At 60.0% G+C, this 24,814-nt stretch overlaps 4 protein-coding genes across 4 annotated transcripts; 2 read left to right on the top strand and 2 right to left on the bottom strand.

Annotated features, from left to right (window-relative positions):
• Positions 1–144: 144 nt before the first annotated feature.
• On the top strand, positions 145–1,107 carry IUM83_06944 (homocysteine s-methyltransferase; the record flags this gene model as incomplete). Its single annotated transcript, XM_067931191.1, has 1 exon — positions 145–1,107. The coding sequence occupies one exon, from the start codon at positions 145–147 to the stop codon at positions 1,105–1,107; it is 963 nt and encodes a 320-aa protein (XP_067787225.1).
• Positions 1,108–1,520: 413 nt separating this feature from the next.
• Positions 1,521–2,513, top strand: IUM83_06943 (homocysteine s-methyltransferase; the record flags this gene model as incomplete). The annotated part of the gene is made up of 1 exon (XM_067931190.1): positions 1,521–2,513. The coding sequence occupies one exon, from the start codon at positions 1,521–1,523 to the stop codon at positions 2,511–2,513; it is 993 nt and encodes a 330-aa protein (XP_067787222.1).
• A 156-nt stretch (positions 2,514–2,669) lies between these two features.
• On the bottom strand, positions 2,670–3,887 carry IUM83_06942 (ankyrin repeat-containing domain protein; the record flags this gene model as incomplete). Its single annotated transcript, XM_067931189.1, has 1 exon — positions 2,670–3,887. The coding sequence occupies one exon, from the start codon at positions 3,885–3,887 to the stop codon at positions 2,670–2,672; it is 1,218 nt and encodes a 405-aa protein (XP_067787223.1).
• A 245-nt stretch (positions 3,888–4,132) lies between these two features.
• IUM83_06941 (Endosialidase chaperone) lies at positions 4,133–24,251 on the bottom strand (the record flags this gene model as incomplete). The annotated part of the gene is made up of 5 exons (XM_067931188.1): positions 4,133–4,402; positions 4,481–4,530; positions 23,830–24,006; positions 24,080–24,132; positions 24,196–24,251. 5 exons carry the CDS (start codon positions 24,249–24,251, stop codon positions 4,133–4,135), a joined length of 606 nt encoding a protein of 201 aa, XP_067787220.1.
• Between the last annotated feature and the right edge of the window lie 563 nt (positions 24,252–24,814).

Below are 24,814 nucleotides of genomic sequence, written 5' to 3'. Positions count from 1 at the left end.
ACACCAACAAGTTGTTGGGCGCTTTCTTCCTGTGCCAGGTCGCAGACGCAGTGGCGCAGATGTAGTGGCTGCCTTTTGATGTCGAGGCAGCGAACGAGCTTAGTCAGTTGCGAATCGGCAGCAAGGCAAGAAGAACGAGCTGCGATGGAGACGAAGAAGATTGACATTATTGCTGGCGGGATCATGCACGAGTTGTTCCGTCGGGGTCTGCCGAACGACCGCAACATGCTGGCGGCCAGTGCGTTGGTGACACCGGCTCACCATCACATGGTGGTGAAGGCCCACGAGGACTTCCTCAAAGCTGGCGCTACCATGATCGTCACCAACAACTACTACGTGACGCCGGGGGTGGGCTTCACCCCCGATGAGACTCGAGAGTACACGCAACTGGCTGGCGAGCTGGCGATGAATGCACGAGCCAGAAGCAACCGCAAGGACCGCGTCACGATCTGCGGGTCGCTGCCTCCACTCATGCACAGTCTTCGGTCGGACCGCACCATAGACCGCCAACAGGGACTGGACACGTACTTGCTGATCGGAGAGGCGCTGCTCCCGTCCGTCGACGTGTTTGTGGCCGAGACCATGTCGTCGCTCGAGGAGGCAAAGCTGGCATTTGAGGGTGTGCAGCCGCTGCAAAAGCCCGTGATGGTGTCTTTTGCGCTGAACAGCACCGGCCAGCTACGCAGCGGCGAGGACGTGGTCAAGAGCGTGCAAAGTCTGATTGAGTTCTGCACGCGCCACATCGAGCTGCTGCCTGGCAAGACTCGCGGCAAAGACAGCCTGTTGTGTGGCATCTTGTTCAACTGCTCGCAGCCAGAAGACATCGCCAAGGCGATCACGTTGCTCAAAGAGACCCCGGAGCTGATGGACGCGCTGAAGAAGCACGAGCTCCGAATCGGCGGCTACGGTGACCACATCTCACCGACGTCCAAGGCCGGCGCCATGGAGGAGTCGCTTGTGCCCGGCACACTGCAGCCCGTGATGGACATGGAGATCTACAGCAAGTTCGCCATGCGCTGGATCGACGACGACGCCAGCATCGTCGGCGGCTGCTGCCGCATCCCGCCCGAGTACCTGCACCGCATCGCCGAGATCCTTTCGCCGTAGGTCGTGCTTGGAGATAGCTAGGAGGTAGCTAGCTGCCAGCAGCCCAAGTCGCCGATCGATGCCTCTCCCGATCATGACGGCCTGCCCGCCCGCGGCGAACGTAGCTTGCACAGTTGAAGTTCACAAGGGCGGGGACCAAATGTACTACCCAAAACTTAACTCACAGCGCACAAACTTGTATATCGGCGGAAGTATGCAAAACAGTTTCTTCCAGATCCAGAAAGATATATGGCGAGATCTTGTGTCCGCCTGTTTGAATGACTGGCCGAGTTAATTTCGGGAATGGGTTCACTCCGGATCGCACTTTTGAGCGTACTCCCTATTCTGAAAATTTCGCTTTGACAAGCGAAAATTTCAGGAATTCAACAGTGGGGTAAATGTGGCGGCGAGTCTCAAGCGCAGCACCGCGAGCCATGACGTCGACGAGGACGGCGCGCGTGACGCTGCTGGATGGGGGCACCGGCGAGGAGCTGTTCGCGCGTGGCCTGCCCGACGACCGACGCATTTGGTCCGCCACGGCGCTCGTACACGAGCAGCACCACGCGCTGCTGCGGGAGGTTCACACTTCCTTCCTGTCTGCTGGCGCCGACTGCATCACGTGCAACAACTACGGAGTGACGCCCGGCGTGGGCTTCAGTGACGAGGAGATCGTTCGGCTGACGGCCGTGGCTGGTCGCGTGGCGCGAGAAGCCTGCGATCAATGGACGGAGGTGTCAACGCACTCGACGAGGCAGAAGCCGAAGATCTGCGGGTCGCTGCCTCCGCTGCTGGAGAGCTACAGAGCTGACAAAGTGCCAGAGCACGACGAGGGAGTGAGACTCTGTGCGATGATCGCGAAAGCGTTGAAGCCTTTCGTGGACTGCTATTTGGCTGAGACGCTGTCGTCGGTTCAGGAGGCCAAGATGGCGCTGCTCGGGGTGCAGCAAACCTGGAGTGGAGACGACGGAGGACCTGCGCCAGTTATGGTTTCGTTCACGCTCAACAGTCAAGGTCGTATTCGAAGCGGAGAGAAAGTGTGTGATGCAGCACAGGAACTGCTAAACTTTACCACGGCAGTGGCTGGTGCAGAGCTGCAGGCGATCCTCTTCAATTGCTCACAACCTGAAGCCATTTGCAAGGCGCTCACAGAGCTGCACAACGATGAGCCCACACGAGAAAGTCTATTCGGCCGTGGGGTGCGTTTGGGCGCTTACGCCAACCGACTAACGATCATTCCGGACGACTGGGCCCTTGCAGAGTCTAGCGAGCCACAAGCCATGCGTACGGATCTGGCAGTGGAACGATACACGGACTTCGTTTCGCAGTGGGTTGAGCTTGGAGCTGAAGTTGTTGGTGGGTGCTGTGGAATTGGGCCAGAGTACATCTCAAACATTCACAAGATGTTACGGGATCAAGGCCGACGCTGAACAGTGCGTTCGGGCAACTTGCAAATTCGCATGTCATGCCGTGTTTATTGCGCGAATCTCTAAACATCGCAAGCAACTCATGACTGCATTGTTCTTGAATGAGCTGCCGATCGTTGCCTGCATTTGCTAAGAGGCTGTCAACCCTCGCAAAAATAATTAGCTGCTCACCACGACGGATTCGAGATGCGATGCAATGTCGTCAAAGTGGAAGCGGTGCGCCATTTCCAACGGCGTCTCATCGTCGTAGAGGGCTGCACGCGCCTTGGTATCTGCACCGGCTTGTACCAACACTTTCACAAGGTCTAGGCGGTGCTTCTCTACGGCCTTGTGCAGCGGAGTCATCGTCGTGCGAGCGCACATGGCGTTCACTTGATCAGCGTTCGCACGCTCGAGCACCATTTCAATCCGCCGCACGCTCTCTTCTTGCGTCATGTCATCGCTCTCCTCGATCACCTGATGCAGATTAATAACTTCAGTCTCGCCGATACTCTCCTGTTGCTCAGCGTCGACCTCCACGAGCGCCAATTCACGCGCGAAGAAATTCCGGTATCTCTCGAGTAACAGCTGCTCTTCAAAAGTATACTCTCTTGGCGGCGTCACATCCAAATCTTCAACTCGCGTCGACTGCACCGCCAACGCGTACGTGACATCGTGTCCGACGAAATGCGCGAACTGTCCGCCTTCAGACTGGAACAAGCTCGAGTTCGCCACATCATAACGTCGGCCTTGGAACGTGATGGTCCGCATGTCCTCCACATCCTCCGCTCTGCGGGACACAACCTTGCTCACCGTCTTCGCTCCGAACCCCAACGGGCACTTGGCACCGGAACCCGCGCCCGAATCCGCAGGCAGCAGACTCTCCCTCAATGCATCCCACCGCGCGCCAACGTAGCGGTCGCTGAGCTGCGCCACCACCTGGTACCTCGACTGGAGACGCACAAACCACTCCCGAAGCAACTCGAGACGGCGCTCAGCCGCCTCGCCGTCTCCTTGCAGCGTGTCCAGCGGCCACTCGCGGTCCAAGTAGCCGGCCACAGCCTCCGCGTCGTCCGCAGCGTCCGGCGCGAGCCCCAACTGCAGCAGCAGGTACGTGACGTCGTGGCCCACCCAGGAGCTGTAGATGCCGGCGCATTTCTCGTCGAAGAACGGGTCTCCAGCCACGTCGAACGCCGTGCCGCACAGCGCCACCCACGGTCCCGAGCGCTGCAACGCGAGTTCCCGCTGACTCCTGCGCGGTGCAGCCGCCAGTCGCAGTGCTGCGAGACTCTTCGGGCGGCGGCGAACCACCAGCTTGCTGCAGTAGTAGCCGCACGCCGCCAGCGCCGCGCCCAACGCCAGCGACAGCAGCAGTCGCTCTCCGGCGCTGCTCGTCATGGCTCCTGTTGACGAAAAGGAATTGTGGACCAAAATCAGCGGCTTCAAGTACCGTGCTAAGTACGATTCAATTGGGGAGAAAAAGAGCGCTGGGGGAGTGATGGTAGAGCTCGCGAAGAGAAGGAGAGCAGACAAGGGAGGACGCGGTAGAACGGAGCACGTGGTGGCGGCATGAAGGGCGCGCGCCGGGCCAGCAAGCGCACCATGTGCTGTACAGCGTGGAGTGAGTGAAGTGAACTGCATATTTACGCGGCGGCGGCGGCCTGCAGCGCGTCGATCTGCTGCTGCATGCGCGCCATCTGCGCCTGGGAGGCCTCTAGCTGCTCCTGCATCTCCTGCACGGCGCGCACCAGGTGCGGCACGACGCCGACGTAGTTGAGCGACTTCCAGCCGTCGCCGTCCTCGTGCACCAAGTCCGGCAGAACCTCCTCCACCTCGTCGGCGATGAAGCCGGGGAACACGCCGGCGGGCAAGTTGCGCGACGGGAATTCGTCGCGTCGCCACTCGAACGTCACCTGGCAGCACGGAAAGACAAGAGTGGGGTTATGACGAGTCGAAGGCGTCAAGCAGCAGGGCATCCGAGTTGAGCTTACCGGTCGAAGTCTCCTGATGGTGTCCTGGGCGGCTTCAAGACTCTGAATTGCTGTTTTGAGACGACGGTCAGAACTGCTCGTGGATACCGTGCCGTAAATGGTCCCGCCACAATTGAAGTCGAGCTTGACGCCCACGCCACCAGCTACTACTAAAGCGCCGTCGGTAGTCGTGGATGATGCCGTCGTGTCCGATATGGTCACAATTCCGGTCGACACGGTAACTCCCGTGTCCACAACCGTAACACCACCCTTAACGCTCAGCCCACCTGATGCTATCGTGGTCAACCCTGCCGCCGTGACGGTGAATTGCGACGTGCCGGCCACCTTGGCATCGATGAGCGGGAATCCACTGGTCTCAGTCGAGTCCAAGTAGAGAATCGCCTTGGTGATGCCGCTGGCACTGTTCTTCACCGTGAGGGTCTCTGCGGTGGATCCCGTGTCGTAGATCCTCGCTCCGCCATTGGTGACCGTGAGTCCGCCATTGGTGACCGTGACTCCGGTGTCTACCGCAGTGATGCCTCCGGTGATGGTGGCTCCACCTGCTATATTCGCTCCTCCTGTGGTGACCGTCAGTCCCGTATCCACCACGGTGACGCCACCCTTGACGCTGAGTCCACCAGACGCTATCTTGGTCAACCCTGCCGCGGTAACAGTGAATTGCGACGTGCCGGCCACCTTGGCATCGATGAGCGGGAATCCACTGGTCTCAGTCGAGTCCAAGTAGAGAATCGCCTTGGTGATGCCGCTGGCACTGTTCTTCACCGTGAGGGTCTCTGCGGTGGATCCCGTGTCGTAGATCCTCGCTCCGCCATTGGTGACCGTGAGTCCGCCATTGGTGACCGTGACTCCGGTGTCTACCGCAGTGATGCCTCCGGTGATGGTGGCTCCACCTGCTATATTCGCTCCTCCTGTGGTGACCGTCAGTCCCGTATCCACCACGGTGACGCCACCCTTGACGCTGAGTCCACCAGACGCTATCTTGGTCAACCCTGCCGCGGTAACAGTGAATTGCGACGTGCCGGCCACCTTGGCATCGATGAGCGGGAATCCACTGGTCTCAGTCGAGTCCAAGTAGAGAATCGCCTTGGTGATGCCGCTGGCACTGTTTTTCACCGTGAGGGTCTCTGCGGTGGATCCCGTGTCGTAGATCCTCGCTCCGCCATTGGTGACCGTGAGTCCGCCATTGGTGACCGTGACTCCGGTGTCTACCGCAGTGATGCCTCCGGTGATGGTGGCTCCACCTGCTATATTCGCTCCTCCTGTGGTGACAGTCAGTCCCGTATCCACCACGGTGACGCCACCCTTGATGCTGAGTCCACCAGACGCTATCGTGGTCATCCCTGCCGCGGTAACAGTGAATTGCGACGTGCCGGCCACCTTGGCATCGATCAGTGCGGTAGTCGAGGTGGTCGACACTGTGTTCAAGGAGAGCAGTGCACCGGCGAACCCTGAGCTAGCTGAGTTGGAGACGGTGAGCGTGTTCGCACTGGTAGTCGTGTCAGAGATGCTGGCGCCGCCTGCAGACACAGTGAGTCCCGTGTTCGACACGGTGACTCCACCCGCAATCGTGGCCCCACCTGCTATATTCGCTCCTCCTGTGGTGACCGTCAGTCCCGTATCCACCACGGTGACGCCACCCTTGACGCTGAGTCCACCAGACGCTATCTTGGTCAACCCTGCCGCGGTAACAGTGAATTGCGACGTGCCGGCCACCTTGGCATCGATCAGTGCGGTAGTCGAGGTGGTCGACACTGTGTTCAAGGAGAGCAGTGCACCGGCGAACCCTGAGCTAGCTGAGTTGGAGACGGTGAGCGTGTTCGCACTGGTAGTCGTGTCAGAGATGCTGGCGCCGCCTGCAGACACAGTGAGTCCCGTGTTCGACACGGTGACTCCACCCGCAATCGTGGCCCCACCTGCTATATTCGCTCCTCCTGTGGTGACCGTCAGTCCCGTATCCACCACGGTGACGCCACCCTTGACGCTGAGTCCACCAGACGCTATCTTGGTCAACCCTGCCGCGGTAACAGTGAATTGCGACGTGCCGGCCACCTTGGCATCGATCAGTGCGGTAGTCGAGGTGGTCGACACTGTGTTCAAGGAGAGCAGTGCACCGGCGAACCCTGAGCTAGCTGAGTTGGAGACGGTGAGCGTGTTCGCACTGGTAGTCGTGTCAGAGATGCTGGCGCCGCCTGCAGACACAGTGAGTCCCGTGTTCGACACGGTGACTCCACCCGCAATCGTGGCCCCACCTGCTATATTCGCTCCTCCTGTGGTGACCGTCAGTCCCGTATCCACCACGGTGACGCCACCCTTGACGCTGAGTCCACCAGACGCTATCTTGGTCAACCCTGCCGCGGTAACAGTGAATTGCGACGTGCCGGCCACCTTGGCATCGATCAGTGCGGTAGTCGAGGTGGTCGACACTGTGTTCAAGGAGAGCAGTGCACCGGCGAACCCTGAGCTAGCTGAGTTGGAGACGGTGAGCGTGTTCGCACTGGTAGTCGTGTCAGAGATGCTGGCGCCGCCTGTAGACACAGTGAGTCCCGTATCCACCACGGTGACGCCACCCTTGACGCTGAGTCCACCAGACGCTATCTTGGTCAACCCTGCCGCGGTAACAGTGAATTGCGACGTGCCGGCCACCTTGGCATCGATGAGCGGGAATCCACTGGTCTCAGTCGAGTCCAAGTAGAGAATCGCCTTGGTGATGCCGCTGGCACTGTTTTTCACCGTGAGGGTCTCTGCGGTGGATCCCGTGTCGTAGATCCTCGCTCCGCCATTGGTGACCGTGAGTCCGCCATTGGTGACCGTGACTCCGGTGTCTACCGCAGTGATGCCTCCGGTGATGGTGGCCCCAGCTGTGATGGTGGCCCCACCTGTGATGGTGGCTGATCCCGAGATACTGGCGCCGCCAGCAATGGTTGCTCCGTCGCCCGCGACGCTGAGTCCTCCGGCCGTGATGATTGCTCCGCCGTTCGTGACCGTGAATCCGCCGGACACGATGGTAGTCCGGCCGCCAGCCGTGACGGTGAACTGGGACGTGCCGGCCACCTTGGCATCGATCAGTGCGGTAGTCGAGGTGGTCGACACTGTGTTCAAGGAGAGCAGTGCACCGGCGAACCCTGAGCTAGCCGAGTTGGAGACGGTGAGCGTGTTCGCACTGGTAGTCGTGTCAGAGATGCTGGCGCCGCCTGCAGACACAGTGAGTCCCGTGTTCGACACGGTGACTCCACCCGCAATCGTGGCCCCACCTGCTATATTCGCTCCTCCTGTGGTGACCGTCAGTCCCGTATCCACCACGGTGACGCCACCCTTGACGCTGAGTCCACCAGACGCTATCTTGGTCAACCCTGCCGCGGTAACAGTGAATTGCGACGTGCCGGCCACCTTGGCATCGATGAGCGGGAATCCACTGGTCTCAGTCGAGTCCAAGTAGAGAATCGCCTTGGTGATGCCGCTGGCACTGTTTTTCACCGTGAGGGTCTCTGCGGTGGATCCCGTGTCGTAGATCCTCGCTCCGCCATTGGTGACCGTGAGTCCGCCATTGGTGACCGTGACTCCGGTGTCTACCGCAGTGATGCCTCCGGTGATGGTGGCCCCAGCTGTGATGGTGGCCCCACCTGTGATGGTGGCTGATCCCGAGATACTGGCGCCGCCAGCAATGGTTGCTCCGTCGCCCGCGACGCTGAGTCCTCCGGCCGTGATGATTGCTCCGCCGTTCGTGACCGTGAATCCGCCGGACACGATGGTAGTCCGGCCGCCAGCCGTGACGGTGAACTGGGACGTGCCGGCCACCTTGGCATCGATCAGTGCGGTAGTCGAGGTGGTCGACACTGTGTTCAAGGAGAGCAGTGCACCGGCGAACCCTGAGCTAGCCGAGTTGGAGACGGTGAGCGTGTTCGCACTGGTAGTCGTGTCAGAGATGCTGGCGCCGCCTGTAGACACAGTGAGTCCCGTGTTCGACACGGTGACTCCACCCGCAATCGTGGCCCCACCTGCTATATTCGCTCCTCCTGTGGTGACCGTCAGTCCCGTATCCACCACGGTGACGCCACCCTTGACGCTGAGTCCACCAGACGCTATCTTGGTCAACCCTGCCGCGGTAACAGTGAATTGCGACGTGCCGGCTACCTTGGCATCGATCAGTGCGGTAGTCGAGGTGGTCGACACTGTGTTCAAGGAGAGCAGTGCACCGGCGAACCCTGAGCTAGCTGAGTTGGAGACGGTGAGCGTGTTCGCACTGGTAGTCGTGTCAGAGATGCTGGCGCCGCCTGCAGACACAGTGAGTCCCGTGTTCGACACGGTGACTCCACCCGCAATCGTGGCCCCACCTGCTATATTCGCTCCTCCTGTGGTGACCGTCAGTCCCGTATCCACCACGGTGACGCCACCCTTGACGCTGAGTCCACCAGACGCTATCTTGGTCAACCCTGCCGCGGTAACAGTGAATTGCGACGTGCCGGCCACCTTGGCATCGATGAGCGGGAATCCACTGGTCTCAGTCGAGTCCAAGTAGAGAATCGCCTTGGTGATGCCGCTGGCACTGTTTTTCACCGTGAGGGTCTCTGCGGTGGATCCCGTGTCGTAGATCCTCGCTCCGCCATTGGTGACCGTGAGTCCGCCATTGGTGACCGTGACTCCGGTGTCTACCGCAGTGATGCCTCCGGTGATGGTGGCCCCAGCTGTGATGGTGGCCCCACCTGTGATGGTGGCTGATCCCGAGATACTGGCGCCGCCAGCAATGGTTGCTCCGTCGCCCGCGACGCTGAGTCCTCCGGCCGTGATGATTGCTCCGCCGTTCGTGACCGTGAATCCGCCGGACACGATGGTAGTCCGGCCGCCAGCCGTGACGGTGAACTGGGACGTGCCGGCCACCTTGGCATCGATCAGTGCGGTAGTCGAGGTGGTCGACACTGTGTTCAAGGAGAGCAGTGCACCGGCGAACCCTGAGCTAGCCGAGTTGGAGACGGTGAGCGTGTTCGCACTGGTAGTCGTGTCAGAGATGCTGGCGCCGCCTGCAGACACAGTGAGTCCCGTGTTCGACACGGTGACTCCACCCGCAATCGTGGCCCCACCTGCTATATTCGCTCCTCCTGTGGTGACCGTCAGTCCCGTATCCACCACGGTGACGCCACCCTTGACGCTGAGTCCACCAGACGCTATCTTGGTCAACCCTGCCGCGGTAACAGTGAATTGCGACGTGCCGGCCACCTTGGCATCGATCAGTGCGGTAGTCGAGGTGGTCGACACTGTGTTCAAGGAGAGCAGTGCACCGGCGAACCCTGAGCTAGCTGAGTTGGAGACGGTGAGCGTGTTCGCACTGGTAGTCGTGTCAGAGATGCTGGCGCCGCCTGCAGACACAGTGAGTCCCGTGTTCGACACGGTGACTCCACCCGCAATCGTGGCCCCACCTGCTATATTCGCTCCTCCTGTGGTGACCGTCAGTCCCGTATCCACCACGGTGACGCCACCCTTGACGCTGAGTCCACCAGACGCTATCTTGGTCAACCCTGCCGCGGTAACAGTGAATTGCGACGTGCCGGCCACCTTGGCATCGATGAGCGGGAATCCACTGGTCTCAGTCGAGTCCAAGTAGAGAATCGCCTTGGTGATGCCGCTGGCACTGTTTTTCACCGTGAGGGTCTCTGCGGTGGATCCCGTGTCGTAGATCCTCGCTCCGCCATTGGTGACCGTGAGTCCGCCATTGGTGACCGTGACTCCGGTGTCTACCGCAGTGATGCCTCCGGTGATGGTGGCCCCAGCTGTGATGGTGGCCCCACCTGTGATGGTGGCTGATCCCGAGATACTGGCGCCGCCAGCAATGGTTGCTCCGTCGCCCGCGACGCTGAGTCCTCCGGCCGTGATGATTGCTCCGCCGTTCGTGACCGTGAATCCGCCGGACACGATGGTAGTCCGGCCGCCAGCCGTGACGGTGAACTGGGACGTGCCGGCCACCTTGGCATCGATCAGTGCGGTAGTCGAGGTGGTCGACACTGTGTTCAAGGAGAGCAGTGCACCGGCGAACCCTGAGCTAGCTGAGTTGGAGACGGTGAGCGTGTTCGCACTGGTAGTCGTGTCAGAGATGCTGGCGCCGCCTGTAGACACAGTGAGTCCCGTATCCACCACGGTGACGCCACCCTTGACGCTGAGTCCACCAGACGCTATCTTGGTCAACCCTGCCGCGGTAACAGTGAATTGCGACGTGCCGGCCACCTTGGCATCGATCAGTGCGGTAGTCGAGGTGGTCGACACTGTGTTCAAGGAGAGCAGTGCACCGGCGAACCCTGAGCTAGCTGAGTTGGAGACGGTGAGCGTGTTCGCACTGGTAGTCGTGTCAGAGATGCTGGCGCCGCCTGCAGACACAGTGAGTCCCGTGTTCGACACGGTGACTCCACCCGCAATCGTGGCCCCACCTGCTATATTCGCTCCTCCTGTGGTGACCGTCAGTCCCGTATCCACCACGGTGACGCCACCCTTGACGCTGAGTCCACCAGACGCTATCTTGGTCAACCCTGCCGCGGTAACAGTGAATTGCGACGTGCCGGCCACCTTGGCATCGATCAGTGCGGTAGTCGAGGTGGTCGACACTGTGTTCAAGGAGAGCAGTGCACCGGCGAACCCTGAGCTAGCCGAGTTGGAGACGGTGAGCGTGTTCGCACTGGTAGTCGTGTCAGAGATGCTGGCGCCGCCTGCAGACACAGTGAGTCCCGTGTTCGACACGGTGACTCCACCCGCAATCGTGGCCCCACCTGCTATATTCGCTCCTCCTGTGGTGACCGTCAGTCCCGTATCCACCACGGTGACGCCACCCTTGACGCTGAGTCCACCAGACGCTATCTTGGTCAACCCTGCCGCGGTAACAGTGAATTGCGACGTGCCGGCCACCTTGGCATCGATCAGTGCGGTAGTCGAGGTGGTCGACACTGTGTTCAAGGAGAGCAGTGCACCGGCGAACCCTGAGCTAGCTGAGTTGGAGACGGTGAGCGTGTTCGCACTGGTAGTCGTGTCAGAGATGCTGGCGCCGCCTGCAGACACAGTGAGTCCCGTGTTCGACACGGTGACTCCACCCGCAATCGTGGCCCCACCTGCTATATTCGCTCCTCCTGTGGTGACCGTCAGTCCCGTATCCACCACGGTGACGCCACCCTTGACGCTGAGTCCACCAGACGCTATCTTGGTCAACCCTGCCGCGGTAACAGTGAATTGCGACGTGCCGGCCACCTTGGCATCGATGAGCGGGAATCCACTGGTCTCAGTCGAGTCCAAGTAGAGAATCGCCTTGGTGATGCCGCTGGCACTGTTTTTCACCGTGAGGGTCTCTGCGGTGGATCCCGTGTCGTAGATCCTCGCTCCGCCATTGGTGACCGTGAGTCCGCCATTGGTGACCGTGACTCCGGTGTCTACCGCAGTGATGCCTCCGGTGATGGTGGCCCCAGCTGTGATGGTGGCCCCACCTGTGATGGTGGCTGATCCCGAGATACTGGCGCCGCCAGCAATGGTTGCTCCGTCGCCCGCGACGCTGAGTCCTCCGGCCGTGATGATTGCTCCGCCGTTCGTGACCGTGAATCCGCCGGACACGATGGTAGTCCGGCCGCCAGCCGTGACGGTGAACTGGGACGTGCCGGCCACCTTGGCATCGATCAGTGCGGTAGTCGAGGTGGTCGACACTGTGTTCAAGGAGAGCAGTGCACCGGCGAACCCTGAGCTAGCTGAGTTGGAGACGGTGAGCGTGTTCGCACTGGTAGTCGTGTCAGAGATGCTGGCGCCGCCTGTAGACACAGTGAGTCCCGTATCCACCACGGTGACGCCACCCTTGACGCTGAGTCCACCAGACGCTATCTTGGTCAACCCTGCCGCGGTAACAGTGAATTGCGACGTGCCGGCCACCTTGGCATCGATCAGTGCGGTAGTCGAGGTGGTCGACACTGTGTTCAAGGAGAGCAGTGCACCGGCGAACCCTGAGCTAGCCGAGTTGGAGACGGTGAGCGTGTTCGCACTGGTAGTCGTGTCAGAGATGCTGGCGCCGCCTGCAGACACAGTGAGTCCCGTGTTCGACACGGTGACTCCACCCGCAATCGTGGCCCCACCTGCTATATTCGCTCCTCCTGTGGTGACCGTCAGTCCCGTATCCACCACGGTGACGCCACCCTTGACGCTGAGTCCACCAGACGCTATCTTGGTCAACCCTGCCGCGGTAACAGTGAATTGCGACGTGCCGGCCACCTTGGCATCGATCAGTGCGGTAGTCGAGGTGGTCGACACTGTGTTCAAGGAGAGCAGTGCACCGGCGAACCCTGAGCTAGCTGAGTTGGAGACGGTGAGCGTGTTCGCACTGGTAGTCGTGTCAGAGATGCTGGCGCCGCCTGCAGACACAGTGAGTCCCGTGTTCGACACGGTGACTCCACCCGCAATCGTGGCCCCACCTGCTATATTCGCTCCTCCTGTGGTGACCGTCAGTCCCGTATCCACCACGGTGACGCCACCCTTGACGCTGAGTCCACCAGACGCTATCTTGGTCAACCCTGCCGCGGTAACAGTGAATTGCGACGTGCCGGCCACCTTGGCATCGATGAGCGGGAATCCACTGGTCTCAGTCGAGTCCAAGTAGAGAATCGCCTTGGTGATGCCGCTGGCACTGTTTTTCACCGTGAGGGTCTCTGCGGTGGATCCCGTGTCGTAGATCCTCGCTCCGCCATTGGTGACCGTGAGTCCGCCATTGGTGACCGTGACTCCGGTGTCTACCGCAGTGATGCCTCCGGTGATGGTGGCCCCAGCTGTGATGGTGGCCCCACCTGTGATGGTGGCTGATCCCGAGATACTGGCGCCGCCAGCAATGGTTGCTCCGTCGCCCGCGACGCTGAGTCCTCCGGCCGTGATGATTGCTCCGCCGTTCGTGACCGTGAATCCGCCGGACACGATGGTAGTCCGGCCGCCAGCCGTGACGGTGAACTGGGACGTGCCGGCCACCTTGGCATCGATCAGTGCGGTAGTCGAGGTGGTCGACACTGTGTTCAAGGAGAGCAGTGCACCGGCGAACCCTGAGCTAGCTGAGTTGGAGACGGTGAGCGTGTTCGCACTGGTAGTCGTGTCAGAGATGCTGGCGCCGCCTGCAGACACAGTGAGTCCCGTGTTCGACACGGTGACTCCACCCGCAATCGTGGCCCCACCTGCTATATTCGCTCCTCCTGTGGTGACCGTCAGTCCCGTATCCACCACGGTGACGCCACCCTTGACGCTGAGTCCACCAGACGCTATCTTGGTCAACCCTGCCGCGGTAACAGTGAATTGCGACGTGCCGGCCACCTTGGCATCGATCAGTGCGGTAGTCGAGGTGGTCGACACTGTGTTCAAGGAGAGCAGTGCACCGGCGAACCCTGAGCTAGCTGAGTTGGAGACGGTGAGCGTGTTCGCACTGGTAGTCGTGTCAGAGATGCTGGCGCCGCCTGCAGACACAGTGAGTCCCGTATCCACCACGGTGACGCCACCCTTGACGCTGAGTCCACCAGACGCTATCTTGGTCAACCCTGCCGCGGTAACAGTGAATTGCGACGTGCCGGCCACCTTGGCATCGATCAGTGCGGTAGTCGAGGTGGTCGACACTGTGTTCAAGGAGAGCAGTGCACCGGCGAACCCTGAGCTAGCCGAGTTGGAGACGGTGAGCGTGTTCGCACTGGTAGTCGTGTCAGAGATGCTGGCGCCGCCTGCAGACACAGTGAGTCCCGTGTTCGACACGGTGACTCCACCCGCAATCGTGGCCCCACCTGCTATATTCGCTCCTCCTGTGGTGACCGTCAGTCCCGTATCCACCACGGTGACGCCACCCTTGACGCTGAGTCCACCAGACGCTATCTTGGTCAACCCTGCCGCGGTAACAGTGAATTGCGACGTGCCGGCCACCTTGGCATCGATCAGTGCGGTAGTCGAGGTGGTCGACACTGTGTTCAAGGAGAGCAGTGCACCGGCGAACCCTGAGCTAGCTGAGTTGGAGACGGTGAGCGTGTTCGCACTGGTAGTCGTGTCAGAGATGCTGGCGCCGCCTGCAGACACAGTGAGTCCCGTGTTCGACACGGTGACTCCACCCGCAATCGTGGCCCCACCTGCTATATTCGCTCCTCCTGTGGTGACCGTCAGTCCCGTATCCACCACGGTGACGCCACCCTTGACGCTGAGTCCACCAGACGCTATCTTGGTCAACCCTGCCGCGGTAACAGTGAATTGCGACGTGCCGGCCACCTTGGCATCGATCAGTGCGGTAGTCGAGGTGGTCGACACTGTGTTCAAGGAGAGCAGTGCACCGGCGAACCCTGAGCTAGCCGAGTTGGAGACGGTGAGCCGCACTGGTAGTCGTGTCAGAGATGCTGGTGAGTCCCGTATCCACCACGGTGACGCCACCCTTGACGCTGAGTCCACCAGACGCTATCTTGGTCAACCCTGCCGCGGTAACAGTGAATTGCGACGTGCCGGCCACCTTGGCATCGATCAGTGCGGTAGTCGAGGTGGTCGACACTGTGTTCAAGGAGAGCAGTGCACCGGCGAACCCTGAGCTAGCTGAGTTGGAGACGGTGAGCGTGTTCGCACTGGTAGTCGTGTCAGAGATGCTGGCGCCGCCTGCAGACACAGTGAGTCCCGTGTTCGACACGGTGACTCCACCCGCAATCGTGGCCCCACCTGCTATATTCGCTCCTCCTGTGGTGACCGTCAGTCCCGTATCCACCACGGTGACGCCACCCTTGACGCTGAGTCCACCAGACGCTATCTTGGTCAACCCTGCCGCGGTAACAGTGAATTGCGACGTGCCGGCCACCTTGGCATCGATCAGTGCGGTAGTCGAGGTGGTCGACACTGTGTTCAAGGAGAGCAGTGCACCGGCGAACCCTGAGCTAGCTGAGTTGGAGACGGTGAGCGTGTTCGCACTGGTAGTCGTGTCAGAGATGCTGGCGCCGCCTGCAGACACAGTGAGTCCCGTGTTCGACACGGTGACTCCACCCGCAATCGTGGCCCCACCTGCTATATTCGCTCCTCCTGTGGTGACCGTCAGTCCCGTATCCACCACGGTGACGCCACCCTTGACGCTGAGTCCACCAGACGCTATCTTGGTCAACCCTGCCGCGGTAACAGTGAATTGCGACGTGCCGGCCACCTTGGCATCGATGAGCGGGAATCCACTGGTCTCAGTCGAGTCCAAGTAGAGAATCGCCTTGGTGATGCCGCTGGCACTGTTTTTCACCGTGAGGGTCTCTGCGGTGGATCCCGTGTCGTAGATCCTCGCTCCGCCATTGGTGACCGTGAGTCCGCCATTGGTGACCGTGACTCCGGTGTCTACCGCAGTGATGCCTCCGGTGATGGTGGCCCCAGCTGTGATGGTGGCCCCACCTGTGATGGTGGCTGAGTCCTCCGGCCGTGATGATTGCTCCGCCGTTCGTGACCGTGAACTACGATGTAGTCCGCCAGCCGTGACGGTGAACTGGGACGTGCCGGCCACCTTGGCATCGATCAGTGCGGTAGTCGAGGTGGTCGACACTGTGTTCAAGGAGAGCAGTGCACCGGCGAACCCTGAGCTAGCTGAGTTGGAGACGGTGAGCGTGTTCGCACTGGTAGTCGTGTCAGAGATGCTGGCGCCGCCTGTAGACACAGTGAGTCCCGTATCCACCACGGTGACGCCACCCTTGACGCTGAGTCCACCAGACGCTATCTTGGTCAACCCTGCCGCGGTAACAGTGAATTGCGACGTGCCGGCCACCTTGGCATCGATCAGTGCGGTAGTCGAGGTGGTCGACACTGTGTTCAAGGAGAGCAGTGCACCGGCGAACCCTGAGCTAGCCGAGTTGGAGACGGTGAGCGTGTTCGCACTGGTAGTCGTGTCAGAGATGCTGGCGCCGCCTGCAGACACAGTGAGTCCCGTGTTCGACACGGTGACTCCACCCGCAATCGTGGCCCCACCTGCTATATTCGCTCCTCCTGTGGTGACCGTCAGTCCCGTATCCACCACGGTGACGCCACCCTTGACGCTGAGTCCACCAGAAGCTATCGTGGTCAGCCCTGCCGCGGTAACAGTGAATTGCGACGTGCCGGCCACCTTGGCATCGATCAGTGCGGTAGTCGAGGTGGTCGACACTGTGTTCAAGGAGAGCAGTGCACCGGCGAACCCTGAGCTAGCTGAGTTGGAGACGGTGAGCGTGTTCGCACTGGTAGTCGTGTCAGAGATGCTGGCGCCGCCTGCAGACACAGTGAGTCCCGTGTTCGACACGGTGACTCCACCCGCAATCGTGGCCCCACCTGCTATATTCGCTCCTCCTGTGGTGACCGTCAGTCCCGTATCCACCACGGTGACGCCACCCTTGACGCTGAGTCCACCAGACGCTATCTTGGTCAACCCTGCCGCGGTAACAGTGAATTGCGACGTGCCGGCCACCTTGGCATCGATCAGTGCGGTAGTCGAGGTGGTCGACACTGTGTTCAAGGAGAGCAGTGCACCGGCGAACCCTGAGCTAGCTGAGTTGGAGACGGTGAGCGTGTTCGCACTGGTAGTCGTGTCAGAGATGCTGGCGCCGCCTGTAGACACAGTGAGTCCCGTGTTCGACACGGTGACTCCACCCGCAATCGTGGCCCCACCTGCTATATTCGCTCCTCCTGTGGTGACCGTCAGTCCCGTATCCACCACGGTGACGCCGCCGGTCACGCTCAGTCCACCTGCTGAGATAGTAGTCAAGCCTGAAGCGGCCACTTTAAACTTTGACGCGCCACTCGATTTTGCGTCGATAAGCGTGTACGAGGTGGTGCTTGAGACGGCGTTCATGGTCAGCAACGAACCTGTGAAGCCTGAGTTTATACTGTTCGCGACCGAGAGCGTGTTGACGGTAGCTTGGTTGTCGGAAATGCTGGCCCCGCCGGCACCAACGCTGAGTCCCCCAGCGGTGACTGAGACCCCACCCGCGGTAACCAGAAGACCACCCGCTCCAATCGCGGCACCGCCCGTGGTAATGGCGAGTCCACCAGAGGCGATCGTGGTGAGTCCGGATGCGGCGACGGTGAACTTGGACGTGCCACTCGACTGAGCGTCGATGAGCGTGTACACTGTCGTCGTAGACACGGCGTTGAGGGACAGAACCGCGCTGGTAAAGCCTGTTGCAGCGCTGTTGGCGACCGTCAGCGTATTGGTGGCGCTGGCGCTGTCAGTAATGCTGGCGCCACCGCTGCCGCTGCCAACGATCGTCGTCAGCCCGCTGGCAGCCACCTTGAATCGGGACACACCACTCGACTGCGCATCAATGAGTGTGTACAGCTTGGTCGTGGACACGGCGTTCATGGACAAGAGTGTGCCTGTGAAGCCGGTGGCGAGGCTACTCGAGACCGCGAGCGTGCTGGTGGTGGCGCCGTTGTCAGAGATGCTGGCTCCACCGCTGCCGCTGCCAACGACCGTCGTCAGCCCGCTGGCAGCCACCTTGAATCGGGACACACCACTCGACTGCGCATCAATGAGTGTGTACAGCTTGGTCGTGGACACGGCGTTGAGGGACAAGAGCGCGCTGGTAAAGCCTGTTGCAGCGCTGTTGGCGACCGTCAGCGTGTTGGTAGTAGTGGCGCTGTCGGAGATGCTGGCTCCACCGCTGCCGCTGCCGACAATCGTGGTCAGTCCCGTGGCAGCCACGTTAAACCTGGGTGTTGCGCCCACGCCCACCGTGGCGTCGATCAACGAGTACACCGTGGTTGAGGACACGGCGTTGAGGGACAGAACCGCGCTGGTAAAGCCTGTTGCAGCGCTGTTGGCGACCGTCAGCGTGTTGGTAGTAGTGGCGCTGTCGGAGATGCTGGCTCCACCGCTGCCGCTGCCAACAATCGTGGTCAGTCCCGTGGCAGCCACGTTAAACCTGGGTGTTGCGCCCACGCCCACCGTGGCGTCGATCAACGAGTACACCGTGGTTGAGGACACGGCATTGAGGGATAGAACCGCGCTGGTAAAGCCTGTTGCAGCGCTGTTGGCGACCGTCAGCGTGTTGGTAGTAGTGGCGCTGTCGGAGATGCTGGCTCCACCGCTGCCGCTGCCAACAATCGTGGTCAGTCCCGTGGCAGCCACGTTAAACCTGGGTGTTGCGCCCACGCCCACCGTGGCGTCGATCAACGAGTACACCGTGGTTGAGGACACGGCATTGAGGGATAGAACCGCGCTGGTAAAGCCTGTTGCAGCGCTGTTGGCGACCGTCAGCGTGTTGGTAGTAGTGGCGCTGTCGGAGATGCTGGCTCCACCGCTGCCGCTGCCGACAATCGTGGTCAGTCCCGTGGCAGCCACGTTAAACCTGGGTGTTGCGCCCACGCCCACCGTGGCGTCGATCAACGAGTACACCGTGGTTGAGGACACGGCATTGAGGGATAGAACCGCGCTGGTAAAGCCTGTTGCAGCGCTGTTGGCGACCGTCAGCGTGTTGGTAGTAGTGGCGCTGTCGGAGATGCTGGCTCCACCGCTGCCGCTGCCGACAATCGTGGTCAGTCCCGTGGCAGCCACGTTAAACCTGGGTGTTGCGCCCACGCCCACCGTGGCGTCGATCAACGAGTACACCGTGGTTGAGGACACGGCATTGAGGGATAGAACCGCGCTGGTAAAGCCTGTTGCAGCGCTGTTGGCGACCGTCAGCGTGTTGGTAGTAGTGGCGCTGTCGGAGATGCTGGCTCCACCGCTGCCGCTGCCGACAATCGTGGTCAGTCCCGTGGCAGCCACGTTAAACCTGGGTGTTGCGCCCACGCCCACCGTGGCGTCGATCAACGAGTACACCGTGGTTGAGGACACGGCGTTGAGGGACAGAACCGCGCTGGTAAAGCCTGTTGCAGCGCTGTTGGCGACCGTCAGCGTGTTGGTAGTAGTGGCGCTGTCGGAGATGCTGGCTCCACCGCTGCCGCTGCCGACAATCGTGGTCAGTCCCGTGGCAGCCACGTTAAACCTGGGTGTTGCGCCCACGCCCACCGTGGCGTCGATCAACGAGTACACCGTGGTTGAGGACACGGCATTGAGGGATAGAACCGCGCTGGTAAAGCCTGTTGCAGCGCTGTTGGCGACCGTCAGCGTGTTGGTAGTAGTGGCGCTGTCGGAGATGCTGGCTCCACCGCTGCCGCTGCCGACAATCGTGGTCAGTCCCGTGGCAGCCACGTTAAACCTGGGTGTTGCGCCCACGCCCACCGTGGCGTCGATCAACGAGTACACCGTGGTTGAGGACACGGCGTTGAGGGACAGAACCGCGCTGGTAAAGCCTGTTGCAGCGCTGTTGGCGACCGTCAGCGTGTTGGTAGTAGTGGCGCTGTCGGAGATGCTGGCTCCACCGCTGCCGCTGCCGACAATCGTGGTCAGTCCCGTGGCAGCCACGTTAAACCTGGGTGTTGCGCCCACGCCCACCGTGGCGTCGATCAACGAGTACACCGTGGTTGAGGACACGGCGTTGAGGGACAGAACCGCGCTGGTAAAGCCTGTTGCAGCGCTGTTGGCGACCGTCAGCGTGTTGGTAGTAGTGGCGCTGTCGGAGATGCTGGCTCCACCGCTGCCGCTGCCGACAATCGTGGTCAGTCCCGTGGCAGCCACGTTAAACCTGGGTGTTGCGCCCACGCCCACCGTGGCGTCGATCAACGAGTACACCGTGGTTGAGGACACGGCATTGAGGGATAGAACCGCGCTGGTAAAGCCTGTTGCAGCGCTGTTGGCGACCGTCAGCGTGTTGGTAGTAGTGGCGCTGTCGGAGATGCTGGCTCCACCGCTGCCGCTGCCGACAATCGTGGTCAGTCCCGTGGCAGCCACGTTAAACCTGGGTGTTGCGCCCACGCCCACCGTGGCGTCGATCAACGAGTACACCGTGGTTGAGGACACGGCATTGAGGGATAGAACCGCGCTGGTAAAGCCTGTTGCAGCGCTGTTGGCGACCGTCAGCGTGTTGGTAGTAGTGGCGCTGTCGGAGATGCTGGCTCCACCGCTGCCGCTGCCGACAATCGTGGTCAGTCCCGTGGCAGCCACGTTAAACCTGGGTGTTGCGCCCACGCCCACCGTGGCGTCGATCAACGAGTACACCGTGGTTGAGGACACGGCGTTGAGGGACAGAACCGCGCTGGTAAAGCCTGTTGCAGCGCTGTTGGCGACCGTCAGCGTGTTGGTAGTAGTGGCGCTGTCGGAGATGCTGGCTCCACCGCTGCCGCTGCCGACAATCGTGGTCAGTCCCGTGGCAGCCACGTTAAACCTGGGTGTTGCGCCCACGCCCACCGTGGCGTCGATCAACGAGTACACCGTGGTTGAGGACACGGCATTGAGGGATAGAACCGCGCTGGTAAAGCCTGTTGCAGCGCTGTTGGCGACCGTCAGCGTGTTGGTAGTAGTGGCGCTGTCGGAGATGCTGGCTCCACCGCTGCCGCTGCCGACAATCGTGGTCAGTCCCGTGGCAGCCACGTTAAACCTGGGTGTTGCGCCCACGCCCACCGTGGCGTCGATCAACGAGTACACCGTGGTTGAGGACACGGCGTTGAGGGACAGAACCGCGCTGGTAAAGCCTGTTGCAGCGCTGTTGGCGACCGTCAGCGTGTTGGTAGTAGTGGCGCTGTCGGAGATGCTGGCTCCACCGCTGCCGCTGCCGACAATCGTGGTCAGTCCCGTGGCAGCCACGTTAAACCTGGGTGTTGCGCCCACGCCCACCGTGGCGTCGATCAACGAGTACACCGTGGTTGAGGACACGGCGTTGAGGGACAGAACCGCGCTGGTAAAGCCTGTTGCAGCGCTGTTGGCGACCGTCAGCGTGTTGGTAGTAGTGGCGCTGTCGGAGATGCTGGCTCCACCGCTGCCGCTGCCGACAATCGTGGTCAGTCCCGTGGCAGCCACGTTAAACCTGGGTGTTGCGCCCACGCCCACCGTGGCGTCGATCAACGAGTACACCGTGGTTGAGGACACGGCGTTGAGGGACAGAACCGCGCTGGTAAAGCCTGTTGCAGCGCTGTTGGCGACCGTCAGCGTGTTGGTAGTAGTGGCGCTGTCGGAGATGCTGGCTCCACCGCTGCCGCTGCCGACAATCGTGGCCAGCCCCGTGGCAGCCACGTTAAACCTGGGTGTTGCGCCCACGCCCACCGTGGCGTCGATCAACGAGTACACCGTGGTTGAGGACACGGCGTTGAGGGACAGAACCGCGCTGGTAAAGCCTGTTGCAGCGCTGTTGGCGACCGTCAGCGTGTTGGTAGTAGTGGCGCTGTCGGAGATGCTGGCTCCACCGCTGCCGCTGCCAACGATCGTCGTCAGCCCGCTGGCAGCCACCTTGAATCGGGACACACCACTCGACTGCGCATCAATGAGTGTGTACAGCTTGGTCGTGGACACGGCGTTCATGGACAAGAGTGTGCCTGTGAAGCCGGTGGCGAGGCTACTCGAGACCGCGAGCGTGCTGGTGGTGGCGCCGTTGTCGGAGATGCTGGATCCGCCGCTGCCGGTGCCCACGATCGTGGTTAATCCTGTTGCGTCGACTTTGAAAACAGAGGTGCTGGCCGCGCCTACTGTGGCTTCAAGTAAATAGTGCATGCTGGTTGCAGGGGCCACTGTTGATTTGGAGTTGATATGCAGAACCCGCGCGTTGCTGGAGAATGTAGTTGCTGTCGCTTGAACCGTGAGCACATCAATTGTAGACGCCGTGGTGGCAATAGTTCCTCCCCCGTCAATAACATTTAAGCCGCCCAGCTCTATGGTTTCTCCTCCATTCTTGACTCGTAGCCCTCCATAGTCGATGGTTTCGCCGCCATTTACGACATGAAGCCCGCCCGCATTGACAGTTGCACCACCTCCAGTAATATACAGACCGCCCTGCGTAATAGTCGTCAGCCCAGTGTTTGCAATCGTAAACAGATCCACGGGAGCAGCGGGCGCGATAGTTGTGGTCACCTTCAGCATATAGTGAGCTTGCCCGGAGACTGTTTGAATAGACACAGCATCACCAGCGAAATTGGTACTCGTAGCTTTCACAACAAGCGCCGAAGCTGCTGGATCCGAGTTAGAGATTTGACCTCCTCCAAGTCCATTCACAATTAGTCCACCGTTGGCGATGGTAGTTCTCCCAGAAGCCTCCACTATGAAGGCTGATACTGAATTCGCGCTAGCATCGATCAGTACGAAATCAGATGCTCCAGGATATTGCGTACCTCGTAAAGTAGATAGCTTAAGAAGAGAACTGCTAAATGTACCGAACGAGTTGGTGACGGTAAGACTCGGTGCATCCACGGTGTTAGCAATTGTTGCTCCCCCCGTCACGACATTCAATCCACCAGTATAAATGGTGGTGAGGCCATCTCCGCGAATGTCCACAACGGTGCTCGTATCCCCCACCATTGCTTCCAACAATTTAAAGCCGTTACTCAACAATCTGCTTGCCCGGACCTTCAGCACTGTGCCCGTGAAAGTAGCATGGGTGTTCGCAATATCTGCAGCGGTTGATGTCTGCGCGATTGTAGTTATCGTCAATGAACCGGTTGAAAGTTCGAGGTCGCCATTCAGTAACTTTGTGTCACCCATACCATCCATGGTCAGAATCGGCAACGTCGAAGATTCAATCTTCATAAAGTAGAAATCTGCCTGAGACCCCTTCGCCGTCTTTAGATGAAGAACCGTACCCGTGTACGCGAGCCCCAATGGATTAATGACAAAACCATCATTATCGTCGATACTGTCAGGAATATTTGACGGCTGATTGCAGTCCATCCCTTTAAAGTCGGCGTAGCAAACGCACTCACCTGTACTGAAATCACACAGACCGCGGTTCGAGCAATATACGTGCTCTTCGATACGTTTATCGAAAAAAAATTAGCTTCCTGAAGATAGCAAGGGGGAGAAATAAGCATACCTATTACATTGGTCGCAACGACGTCGGTGATCACGCACGTAGGAGTGTTCTGGCTCGTCACTTGGCTGAGGTCACACGTGAAACTGGACAGCGGGGGGTTCCCTGTATGGTACAGTAAATTGTTCTCCCCTCCTAAGTGCACCCATTCTGTGAACATCACTGTGTAGGTGGCTCCGCTCGTCACTGGGTCCACATTGGAGATCGTGCAAGTAGCTGACAATACGGTGCGCATGCTTTGGAATGCCTGTGCACATGCCGTTTGGTGGGCAGTATCCGCGACTGCATTGGCACTGAAAACGGCAACATCTCCAAGAAAGTGGACTCGAACAGACCCCGCAAGCGCTGTAGCGAGCGTAGGATCTGCACCCACTTGAATCTGGATGGCTCGGTACCCTTGACCTGTAGTTAGCGGGTCATCATTCTTTGCGCACATAACTAGTTGATGCAGTTGAAGGATTAGCAAGTCAGACGAAAATACGAAACACGTTTCCATCAATGGCAACTTACACTGGGAGCAGTCGGGTCCAGTGTAGCCCATATCGCACATGCAGTTCGTCATGCTGTCCTTCTCCCAGTTCGTGTACGTCGGTCCAGCACCGGCCAGGGAACTCGGGCCGTACTGCGACGCCAACGTTGCTGCGGAATAGCACAGTCCACGGCCAGAGCAGTCCGACGGACAGCGAACTGTAGACAACAAAAAAGATAAGTTAAGTAAAGACGCATCCGAAATAGTGGCTGGTAAAGTTCACTGATGCACTTGCGTCGCTGACAGGCTGCCCCAGTGTAACCATTGAAGCACGTGCATTCGCCCTGTACGGAGCAGTATAACCTTGTCACTCCACCATAAATTCATCCTTCGAATTCAAACCCCACCTTGGAATAGTCACAGACTCCGCGGTTTGAGCACTCGGCCACTGCGTGTGCTGCATTTGCCGTCCTCGCCTTATCCGTCCAGGCCACCCCCGTCGGACACTTGCGCAGAGAGCAGTCAGGCGCTAGGGCCCAGTCAGAATCACACGTGCATTGACTGCATCATTCACACCAAGCAACAATCGGTCTGCGTGAGATATCTCCTTCTTGAGATCAGTACAACCTGGTCGTCGCACTTGGAGGCACCGCATTGGCCGTGGCCAGAGCACAAGTTGGCGCACGCAGCGTCCGCGACCTGCACGACGCTGAGCGCAAGCAGCAATAGCAAAAGGGGACCAATCACGCTTCTCTTCATCTTTTGCCCAGGACGAGATCTTCGACGCCTTTGAAATGAGCGGGGCACAAGCCCCATGAAACGTCGCCAACGAACGGATCCACTACTCGACCACCGAGATCCGCACTATTGCTGTTGAAAGATGGCGAGGAATCAATGCAAACGTTCAGCTATCGTTTGTGATGAGTGAGTTATATTTGAAAGGTGTCGGCCAAGTGAATGCAGGAATCCTGCCGCAGGGTGCACGAACAAAACCTGTCCCAAAATTAGTTGAAGTCCTGTTACGTT

The sequence above is a fragment of the Phytophthora cinnamomi genome (assembly GCF_018691715.1).
Source record: "Phytophthora cinnamomi strain GKB4 chromosome Unknown Contig62, whole genome shotgun sequence".
NCBI lineage: Eukaryota > Oomycota > Peronosporomycetes > Peronosporales > Peronosporaceae > Phytophthora > Phytophthora cinnamomi.
Note: the sequence above shows the minus strand (reverse complement) of the source record. Positions and strands in the feature narration are given on the sequence as shown.